This window comes from Diaphorina citri, unplaced genomic scaffold (assembly GCF_000475195.1).
Source record: "Diaphorina citri unplaced genomic scaffold, Diaci psyllid genome assembly version 1.1 scaffold3337, whole genome shotgun sequence".
NCBI classification, from domain to species: Eukaryota; Metazoa; Arthropoda; class Insecta; order Hemiptera; family Psyllidae; genus Diaphorina; species Diaphorina citri.
In genome coordinates this window covers 1,009-13,076 of record NW_007380746.1, presented here as the reverse complement: position 1 = coordinate 13,076, position 12,068 = coordinate 1,009, and the positions used below count along the sequence as shown (strand labels likewise).

The following is a 12,068-nucleotide window of genomic DNA, read 5'->3' as shown; positions in this document are numbered from 1 at the left end:
TAATAATAATAATAATAATAATAATAATAATAATAATAATAATAATAATAATAATAATAATAATAATAATAATAATAATAATAATCATAATAATAATACTTCTTTAGTCAGCTCCCATGGTGTAGTGGTCACTGCACTCGCCTTGCACGCGGGAGACCCGGGTTCGATTCCCGGCGGGGTCAAGAAATTTGTATCATGCAAATGATTGATCCCGTGACTGGCTGTTGCGGGGCCCACTCAGCCTCGTGAGGAAAATGAGTAGCTATGACATGTAAATGCGCATAGCGACCGGTGCCAGCATGGTAGGTAAACATTGGTTGTTAGGATTATTGAGATACTTATTGGGAAAAATCCTACAATGCTACAGTGAGCACCAAAGTTGTGACATAATAACACAAAGAAATTGCATTTACATTTACATTTACATTACCTTCCAAGCTAGACTTGTGGTAGGTTTCACCAACCTTTTTAGCCCCCAGCAGTATGCTTAATATCCCTGTTGAGCCTATACAAATCAAATGGAACCTAAACAGCCCTTTAAACCTCTACAATCTACATACAAATCAAATAAAACTTAACCGCCCTCTTAGCTTAACAGACCACCTTTTTTTTTTTTTTTTTTTTTTTTTTTTTTAAGTTTACCTATGAAATATACCTATAAGACCTTGTTTAGACTGGGGGAGTAAGGGGACTTTTCAGTCTCATTCTGGTAGGATTGAGGTATATTCTATTCTATACTCACCTGGAAATCAGGAATGTGTGGGTTTGATCCCAGCCAAGGCTTGGAATTTTATCCTCATTTGTGGTAGAGAACATCTCCGGCGTAAACCTCACTAAGTGGTTACCTTCCTTAATATTGTTGAGGACTTTTTTGATGTTTCTTTTACTGTGTTTTGCTTGCAGTAATTTCCAATGTGACTGATGAGGAGATGCAGGAGCATTATGATAATTTCTTTGAAGATGTCTTTGTTGAGTGTGAAGATAAGGTAAATATTGTCCTCTTTATCAAGCTTTTACAAAGAAGAAACATCTACAATTTTGGAACATTAAAATAATCTAATGTATTGAGCAGATTAAGATCCCTAAGTTCTTTTTTTATGTCATTATCTGCTTATGGTCTAATCACAAATAGAAATTATATATAGTATAAAAAAAGGCAAATCCCAGAAACAAATGGTAAGTTTTTATGTAGGCTTGTAAGAATTTCATGTAACTTCACTAAAAAAATTTCACTCTTCATTCAGTTTTTTGACTGTAATTTTGCATCAATTTTCCCAGCACCTAAATGGGAAGTATTGTGTCTTTTTGCCCATCCAATGAGAGGCATACTTTGGGATGGGCATGCTACGACACAGACCACAGGAGTCTAATGTAGGAGTTATTTCATTGCTACAAAATAAAAATGGCGGTGAAACATTCATCTTGAAAAAAAAAAAAAATGCAAAGTTGCTAAATTTTTTATGGAACTTAGCATAAGCCTAATTCTTAGTCACCTCTTGATATTCTCAACAGTATGGAGAGATAGAAGAGATGAATGTGTGTGATAACCTTGGTGACCATCTTGTGGGTAACGTGTACATTAAGTTCCGCCGTGAGGAGGATGCTGAGAAAGCCGTCAATGATTTGAATAATCGCTGGTTTGGAGGTCGCCCTGTGTATGCAGAACTGAGTCCAGTCACTGATTTCAGAGAAGCATGCTGTCGCCAGTATGAAATGGGGTAAGTGAGGTTCAACTTTTATATTATTGGTAGTATTGGAGACGAAAAACGCCGACCCCGTCTGTACACGGGAAAAGGCAAAGAAGAAGATGGGAGTGTACGAAATTTCAGGAGTTAGCACATCTGCCTTGTAAGCACTATTTTTTATTTTCAATTCCAGCCCACAAAAAATTTCCTAAACAGATGAGGTTCGTTCTCGGAATGGCTGACTTTCTTCTATCCTTCTCTCTTCAATTTTGGGATGATGAGAGTTTTCTCCATTACTAGTTTATAAAGATCTGGTGGCTAGCAGCCAGTGATGCTTTATCTCATTGATGTCCTGTGATTCTTCAGAAGTGTAGTAGGTAGTTGATGATGAGAAGATGAGATTAATAAGCATATTGAATAATCTGGTGCAATAAATGAAAATTTCTTGAACCTCTTAAAAAATAATTATACCAAATATAAATAAAAGCAAAATAATACCAAACTGTTGAAATTTTCTTTCTATATCCTGAAGATTGCCTGATTACCTGTCCAAAAAATATGTTAATCTCTCAAATAAACTGACAATATCTATGTAGTTTAATCATCTGTCATTTTGTGTTTCCCCAGTGAATGTACCAGATCTGGTTTCTGTAACTTCATGCACTTGAAACCGATATCCCGGGAGCTTAGACGTTACTTGTACAGCAGACGCAAGCGCAGCAGTCGTAGGTAAGATTCAATGCCATTTATACTTTGTACTAAAGTGGGGATGATTTTAGACGTTACTTGTACAGCAGACGCAAGCGCAGCAGTCGTAGGTAAGATTCAATGCCATTTATACTTTGTACTAAAGTGGGGATGATCGAAAACGGACATTTTCAATACCTACCTATATTACTATTTTTAGGAGCCCCTAAATACACATAGGCTCCTGATAAGAAATATTTGGATGAATATTATGGCTTTAAGACAGGAAAGAAGAAGAAGAAAAAATGGAGTGTCTGGCTATTAATAACAATAGACTCTTGAGTGGAAGGTAACCACTAGGCGAGGTTAACACCGGGGGCGTTCTCCACCTAACCCTTGGAGCTCTTAGGAGCCCCTAAATACACATAGGCTCCTGATAAGGATAAGAAATATTTGGATGAATATTATGGCTTTAAGACAGGAAAGAAGAAGAAAAAATGGAGTGTCTGGCTATTAATAGCAATAGACTCTTGGGTGGAAGGTAACCACTAGGCGAGGTTAACACCGGGGGCGTTCTCTACCACCTAACCCTTGGAGCTCCATTATTGTGGTCAAATTTTCAAATAAATGAGGATAAAATTCCGTGCCTCGGCTGGGATCGAACCCACGCTCTCCTGTTTACCAGGCGAGGCTATTCATCAAATGAAGACGTCCTCACTGAGAAGTTGTACCCGTATGTTAACCTCGTGGTTTATTATTACATATTATTATTACAATTATTACACCTAACCCTTGGAGCTCCATTATTGTGGTCAAATTTTCAAATAAATGAGGATAAAATTCCGTGCCTCGGCTGGGATCGAACCCACGCCCTCCTGTTTACCAGGCGAGGCTATTCATCAAAAAAAGACCTCCTCACTGAGAAGTTGTACCCTATGTTAACCTTATGTTTTATTATTTCAATTAATACTTTTTTTTTATTACAGATCCTCCCGGAGTCGATCCCGTGACCACGTGGGTTCCCGTCGCTCCAGAACCCCGTCCAAACATCGCAGCCGACGTCACAGTCGGGAGAGAGAAGGACGAAGTGGTCGCTACTAAAGTCATCACCATTACTCGGACTTTTATGTTTTGTCATACACGATGTATAATATTTTAAACCTTAATACTGATTTGTGTTAATATAGGCCTGACATTCGAACTCTTGATGTTCGCACGCCTCCCAGCACTCTTGATGAGTATTGAGATTTTGTAATCAGGAATTTTCAAAATTTCACTCATTTGTCAAGTAAATAGATGATTATTAGTCAAGTTAGTAAATAAGTGATTATTATTTATTTTTACTTATCTAATATTAAATAATGAAAGTTCACCTTCAGTCCTCATGTTGTAGTGGTCAGTGTACTCATCTTGCACGCCAGAGACCCGGGATGGATTCCAGCAGATGATGTTTAGATTTTAGAACAATTAAAAATGCATATTCTAAAATTTTTGAAACTTATATGATATATGAGATGTTCAAGATGTTCGTAAATACGAACTAGACTGGAGAGACATAAAGTAAACTAACTTTTCTTTACATCCACGACATCTAGTGGAGAAATTACGAAACATTTTTTTCATTTCCCTCAATACAATTACAATATGGCAGAACCTGAAGCTACTCGAGACTCGCATCAGGGATTTAAGACGCAGCATTGACGCTAAAGTAGGGGAAGTGGAATGAAAAACATGCATCGGGTTCGCATCGCACCCACGTCGGAATGAAAAACAGACCTATACTCTCTTGTTGCCTAGTTTGGGACTTTAGTCACTACCAAGTCAATGACATTACCAACATGGCCCTCAAAAGTAATACATATGGCGAACGTGTTTTGACACTAAAAACTGACCATCGAAAATTTGACCCGATTACATTACTTTCCTTCCTATAGGATAAGGAAAGTAATAAAACAAGACCTGGAGAGACATAAAGTAAACTAACTTTTCTTTACATCAAAATAACTGTTTCAACCTTTCAACTCGATTTTCCATGACTTTTTGGCTGATTTTCAGATTCCTTGACTTTTCCAGGTCGCGTATCAACCCCGCTCTAGATTTCAGCCAAAGTCGCTCGAACTAGGCACAGAGATTCAATAAATTATGTAGATGAAAAGTATCCTTTGGGGCCCGTTTCCACAGGGTAGGGTACCTACGGTTTGGCCGTTATTCCGGGAGTTCAGCTATTCCATATTTCCATAATGTAACCGGATTTGTTTTAACGATATCACCTACATTTTAAAATCTCCCGCCCTCAACTGACACTGATAAATTAGTTCCAAAATTTCCCACTACATGTGAACAGCGTCGTTGTTTTGTTTACATAAAAAGTGAGTGGTACCCATTCATTCACTTGGACACTCGTTCACCATTGTTGCCACATTGGATTTTTTCGGAAACAAACAGTTCCCAAAATGTGGCAAAATTTTATTTTTTATAACCCACTTTTATCATGGTTATTACTAACATGACTACTACTACTGTATGGTTATTATTCTTACTACTATTATCACTACATGATTATTATTATTATAATTATTAAAATTGTTTGTTTATTTTTTCGACCATCCCTCCAAGCGAATGGCGCGATTTTTTTAAATTATAAAATCATACAAGTGTCAGATGGGTGAAACTGAAAGAGAAAGTTTGAAAATTGAAACTATTAAAGTGTCTGTTTCTACTTCCTACATCCCTCTTCAATATTTAAACTATTGAAAACAATAATAAAAGTTTCTCAGGTGTAATCATCCATCCAGTTTTTAAAGTTGTTCACTGAGAGAGATGCTTTTAGAGCTACCTTTGTGCTCACGAGCAAGTTGTCGAGATGATAAAGGATATTGGAACTGACATCTGATATTGAATGGTACAAACAATAAAAAAAAGTTGAGAGGAATATGGTTTGTGTTGGGTAAATGCTTCTGTCTGGATGGTTTTGTTCCAATATATTGTCGATTTTTCGTTGTCCAAAACAGTTTCAGGCTTGTATTATAACTTCGTTTACAAATATTACTTGACAACAGGTATGTAAATATGAAAGATTGATACATTGTTGTTAACACATAAAGGACTGGTGTCAGAGACTTTGAAATTAGTAGAACTTCGTTGGTGTTAACTTCGCTCTCCTCTCTTAATACTTTTAAATTTTAATTATCAAATCAATGCTTCAAATTTTGTAACTTTTGTTTAGTGTAATTTATAGAGCGTAATTTTGTGTATTTTTTCGTAATATTCGAATTTTTTTATCTTGTGTCCACGTAAGCTTTTTTTGTGATCAAAGTTTTTTATGTTAAATTTTATTTTACCGAATCAAATTTTCCTTGTTTTGACAACGGCGGCTCTCGCTAAATCTGACGCACAGGTAACATGTCAGGTTACGGACCTTTTGAGTTAAAAACTAAAAACAGTAAACAAGTATTGAATTATGGTGGTGAGGAATTTTTCTATAGTGCTCCACAAAAAGACAGACAACTGTTGTTTAAATGTGTACACTTGAAATGCTTAGCAACTCTCAAATTAAACAGAGAAAAAACAACGATAGTTGGTGGAAAGACTACTCATTCCAATCACCCTGAACCTACCCCCCCAAAACCACCCCGTAACCCTGGCAAAACCACCCCTAACGCCCTACATAGGAACCCTAATCTGAGAAGGAACTCTACCCCTACTACCTATTCTCTCACTAAAGATAATATGAGGCCTAGTTACTCTTCCAAACTCACTCCTTCATCACAGCCGCCTTCTGATAGTCATCAATCTAATCAAAGTAGAAACAGTAAGAGGGGAAGTGAGAAGTTTAATTCATCTATCCCTGATGTATCTGTTAGCAGCAATGATCAGCTGGATGTCTCATCTTCAGTGCCAATGAATTCTGTCTCAAGGGAAATGAATCTTCTCAAAGAACTCAACTCACAACTGCTCCAACGTATCAAGGCACTTGAGGAGGAGCTGAAAACCACCAAGGCGACATGTGAGGAATTGATCCTATCTACCTTAGAGAAGCCTGGTGAGGGCACTAGGGATCAGATGGTATTAGAGGAAAGTAGTTCAAGTTCTGAACAAGATCAACATAATCTCCAGGATCACCAGTTCCCCTCGTATGATGATTCATCCCCGTGCCGTCGCCGTCTCCTCATATGTGGTGATAGCATGACCAGGAACTTTGGACCTATTCTCAAGAGTCTACTCCCTGACTATTCAGTGGAATGCCTTACATTCCCAGGGGCTTCACTATCATTTGCCATCAAAGATCTGGGACAACTAACCAAAAACTTCACAAAGAATGACATCATATTCATCCTAGCAGGATCTAACGATGTACCCCTTCTAACACTTCAACAAATTGAAAAGGAGTTTCAATATCTAAGAAATCGCAGCCAAGAAACCAATATTATAATCTCAAGTATCCCTTTCAAATTTCATAAGACCAAACATAACTCTAATATTTTCGCCACGAATCAATCTCTTCTGAGCCTAAGTGTCAAGTATAACTTTTTTTACTTTGAATGTAATTTTTTTCTCTCTCGCCGAATGTATACGCGGCATGGCCTGCATTTTAATAAGTTTGGAAAAAATACTTATTGTACTAATCTTTCCAGGTGTCTGCCTTCACTTAATGTAACAATCAACAGGTTTCTTCTGCCAAACCCTGTATCAGCTCCAGAAGTAATCATAATGGACGGGGTCGATGATGGACTCATTACTGACATTACTTGTCCTTATCTGAATAATGATTCAATATTAAACCTTTCCAACAACAGGTCTACTCAGCCAGACATCAGTACACTGTCCGATGAGACCTTCACCGACCTCAGCCGAGATAGGAGAACGTTTTTTCTGTCATAATCTTATGTCTTTCTTATTTAGGATTCTTACAGGGGACCGGAGGACTGAAGACTGTAAGTCTCTTATCCACAAACATGCAATACCTAGATTACCTAGTCTCTCTATATTATTCCCAAATAATCTTAACGAGAATAATAGCTACTATGTACTGTTACACTATGTCACTAGCACAAGTACAAGTTCAGGTAGTCCTCTACTTCTATCTAACTTCCCCTTTTTTGTTAACTTGAATCTAGTAGAAAATAACTTTGGTAATATCTGTCAACTAATTTATTCTCAGGACCGATTTAATAGCACAATAGTAATGTGCAGTAGTAGGTACCATTCATATGTTCATGTTTGTTTTTTATGCAGATGTGAAAATGCAATGCACCATTGTTCTCGTTATTATTACCTATTCTACTTCCTAGCCGGGACTTTACAAAAGCTTAGAAATAAAAACTACCGGACCGATTTAATAGCACAATAGTAATGTGCAGTAGTAGGTACCATTCATATGTTCATGTTTGTTTTTTATGCAGATGTGAAAATGCAGTGCACCATTGTTCTCGTTATTATTACCTATTCTACTTCCTAGCCGGGACTTTACAAAAGCTTAGAAATAAAAACTACAGAAATCAACGCATTATTACTTCTAACTATTTCTCTCCACAGACGAGTGGAAGATACAATGTTATTCTGTTTCTTCTCGCTGCTTCATTCTATCCCACCCTACATCCTCCCTTAACCCAACCTACTTCCACCCCCAACCCCCTTCAAACTATTACTACTATCCATTTACCCCCTTCACAATCGCAACTTAGTTCTACTATTCACCCTCCCCCTATCCAACCTAGTTCTACTATTCACCCTCCCCCTATCCAACCTACTTCTACTATTCACTCTCCCCCTATCCAACCTAATTCTACTATTCACCCTCCCCCTATCCAACCTACTTCTACTATTCACCCTCCCCCTATCCAACCTAATTCTACTATTCACCCTCTCCCTATCCAACCTAGTTCTACTATTCACTCTCCCCCTATCCAACCTAATTCTACTATTCACCCTCCCCCTATTCAACCTACTTCTACTATTCACCCTCCCCCTATCCAACCTAATTCTACTATTCACCCTCTCCCTATTCAACCTACTTCTACTATTCACCCTCACCCTATCCAACCTAGCTATAGCCCTACTGTTCACCCACTACCCGCTCAACCAAGTTCTACTGTTCATTCATTCCCTACCTCTAGTTACAGAAGGAATCTTTCTCCCTCAGCTGCTCCTTTTTATCCTCGAAATTACAATTCATCCTCTGATTATCTGTTAGTTTCTAACAATAACGGACAGGAACTTCCATTTGCCCATTCCTTGAACACAATATCTTGTCCCCCCCGTTCCATTTTATCTCCCCTGGCCTTGCCATTCATACCTTCTGCTTCTGCTACTCCGTACCAAGCTACATCAATATTAACACTACCTGAGGCCTCTGTTGGTAATTTCTCTAGAACTCATCACTATCCAGAACCTTCTACACCTTTTCCTCTTATCAATAATATTTGTTTACACACCTACACCTCTTCCCAATCTTATACCAATCTAGTACTTCCTAACAATCTAGAACATTCATCAGTCCATACCGTTCCTATCACTCCTTCCCAACCAATACCTACCTATCTACTTACCCCTCCAAGCTTTCTACCACCTCCCCCTCCTAATCTTAATGTCTCCCCTAGGTCCCGAATTACTAATATCCCAAACCAAAGTATAGTCACTATCATCCATCAAAACCTTCAGAGCATTAACAACAAAGTCGCCTGCATCGAGGTTTTCTTGGATCTTCTTAAAAAAGATAATCTCGATCCAGACGTACTCTGCTTTACAGAAACTTGGTTATCCCAACAATCTGCCCCCTGTATAAACATTTCCGGGTATAATAATACTTCCAGCTATTATAGAAAAAATCACACCGGAGGTGGAGTCTCTATTTTTACTAAAAATTCGCTTAGCTTTATTCCCTTGTCCTTGAATATCCAACCCGTAGAGCTTAGTTTAGAATTCGCTGCTATAGCAACTACTGACTCTGAGTTGGTTATTTTAAGCATTTACCGGTCTAACAACCCTCTTTCAAATTTTGAAACTTTTATTAACCTACTCGAGGAATTATTAGATAAACTAAGCTCCTCTTTCAGATACCTAGTGGTTTGCGGGGACCTAAATATTGATCTTCTTAAGCCCTCTACTTTTAGAACAAAACTTCGAACCATTCTTAACCTATATCATTTAAAACCATCGGTTACTGTTCCTACCCGCATTACACAAAACACCAGTTCTTGTATTGATAATATCTTTCTCAATTTTCCCATCAAAAATCTTTTAAACGAAGAGACAAATCTTTATAGTGGACTAGGGGACCACAAATACGCTCAACTCATTAGGTTCAAAATTGAGAAAATTCAGAAAATCGAAAAGCACTTTTCTAGATCTTTAACCCCCAAACAAATGATAAACTTCATTGAAGCGCTTGCACAAACCAACTTCTCTCATATTTATAACACACCTAACGTAAATGACAAACTGACAATATTCTACAACATATTCCTTCATTTATTTAACCAGTACTTCCCCTATAAAATCACAACGCTAGGTGCACATAAACGGAAATCATGGATAACTAGGGGAATTATAATATCAAGTGCAAGAAAAAGGGCTCTTTTTAATGTGTGCAAATATACCACTGATCCTTCTATACATGATCACTACAAGAAATATAGTAAAACCCTGCAAAATGTGGTCAGAGAGGCTAAGAAGAAAAGTACAACAGAAAGAATAAAAAAAGCTCCCAAAAATAAGAAAAGCAGAGTGGTATGGGATGTAGTCAAAGAATTCTCAAAGAATAAGAACAAAACAAAAACTAAATTTAACATCAAGACAGGGAACATCATAACCACAGATCCCTTACAAGTTGCCACCATATTCAACGATTTCTGGAGTAACCTCTCATCATCCCCATCATCATCACCTAGTTCTAATATTCACCCTCCCCCTATCCAACCTAGTTCTACTATTCATAGGTTGGATTTAAGATGATAAGTGCAGGGTGAAATTTTTTAAGTTGGATTAAGATGATAAGTGGGAGGGGGATAAGTGGATAAGATTATAAGTGGGAGGGGGGGATTAGGGTTCTGGATGGAAGATCAGTGGCGTGGGAGGAGAGGGGGAAATGAAGTGGAAGGAGATGTGGAAGCAGAGAAGTGTAAGAAGAAGGGTGTTCCAGTAATATGGCAACAGTAAGAAAAGTTAAAGAAGCGTTGAATATATGGGAGGATCTAGGGATACTAACCGCTCCTCCCCACAACTTGGTCACGAAGATCCGGCTTCCCCTCTTCACCTCCCCAATCTACCGGCCGTCCTCCTTCACTAATCCTACCGAGAAAGACAGTAAACAAATAAACAATTAAACAAAAAATTAAAAAAAAATGATTATTCTTAAGAACACCCCTCCAGCGTTTTATGGAGGGTTTTGTACATAGGACTACAGTGGTAAAGTAGGTCGACACTCCTTTGTTCTAATACGGAATCTGCAGCTAAAGCGACTTGGACAATGACGACTAGTAGATGTTCATACCGAAAGATATTTGTTATTCAGACTATTGAATGAGCTTAAAGGTGTCAAACTCTTGTAGACAAGTCGTCCCTATACCGCTAACATCAGTAACATCCGGGGGAACGAATTACTTACCCATGTTTACTGTCTCCTTAACTTCTCTCAACCTTTCCATGGTCTAACCTTCCTTCGCAACATCTACCACTCTCTCTCCAAAGTCTTTAATTCCCCTATTAAACAAATTCCTCACTGTATCCTTACCTCAGGAGGGGTGTTCTTAAGAAATAATCCTGTTCTTCTCCGGTAGGATTAGTGAAGAACCCGTGATGCTACCATCTCTAGTTTGAACTATAATCTCCTAGATCCTCCCTTCAACGCTTCTTTACTTTCTCCTAAGTTCCATAAAACTGAACACCCTTCCATTCATAATACACTTCTCCTGCTTCCACATCTACCTTCCACTTCATTATCCAACCCTCTCCCCTCCCACCCATGATCTTCATCCAACCTATCCCCCTCCCACTTATAATCTTGACTCCAACTTATCCCCCTTCCACTTATCATCTTTAAATCCAACTTATCCCCACCTCCCACTTATCATCTTAATCCAACCTATCCCCTCCCCACTTATCACTAATCCTATTATCCAAACATCTAATATATCCCCCTCCCACCTTATCATCTTAATCCAACCTATCCCCCCTCCCACTTATCATCTTAATTCAACCTATCCCTCCTATCCACTTATCACTTATATCTTAATCCAACCTATCCCCTTATATCTAATCCAACATCTCCCACTTAGTCATCTTATCCAACCTATATCCCGCCTCTCACTTATCATCTTAATCCAACTATCCCCTCCCCCTTATATCATTCATCCTCTTATCATGATCCAACCTATCCCCCTCCACTTATCATCCTTAGATCCTAACCTCATCCCCCTCCGCCACTTATCATCTTAATATCTCCAACCTATCATCCTGATCCAACCTCTCACTTATCATCTTAATCCAACCTATCCCCTCTCACTTATCATCTCATCCAACCTATCCCCCTCCCCACTTATCATCTTGATCCAACCTATCCCCTTACAACACTTATCACTTAATCCAACCTATCCCTCCACTTATCATCTTTGATCCAAACTATCCCTCCCACTTATCATCTTAGATCCAACCTATGTCCCCTCTCACTTATCATCTTCATAACCTATCCCCTCCACT

General features: G+C 38.3%; 2 protein-coding genes across 2 annotated transcripts; both read left to right on the top strand.

Moving 5' to 3' along the window:
* Positions 1-903: 903 nt before the first annotated feature.
* On the top strand, positions 904-3,957 carry LOC103520222 (splicing factor U2af 38 kDa subunit; the record flags this gene model as incomplete). The annotated part of the gene is given in 4 exon segments (XM_008485315.2): positions 904-986; positions 1,513-1,718; positions 2,313-2,414; positions 3,359-3,957. Coding segments are annotated over 4 exon segments (506 nt in total), but the record flags the coding sequence as incomplete, so codon positions are not given.
* Positions 3,958-5,493: 1,536 nt separating this feature from the next.
* On the top strand, positions 5,494-7,694 carry LOC113471941. Its single transcript, XM_026831430.1, has one exon. It carries the CDS (start codon positions 5,775-5,777, stop codon positions 7,251-7,253), a length of 1,479 nt encoding a protein of 492 aa, XP_026687231.1. The 5' UTR covers positions 5,494-5,774; the 3' UTR covers positions 7,254-7,694.
* The last annotated feature ends 4,374 nt before the right edge of the window (positions 7,695-12,068 follow it).

Bases quoted from the DNA above. Each gene is read 5' to 3' on its own strand.
- LOC113471941 (XM_026831430.1), top strand. From the start codon at position 5,775: ATGTCAGGTTACGGACCTTTTGAGTTAAAAACTAAAAACAGTAAACAA.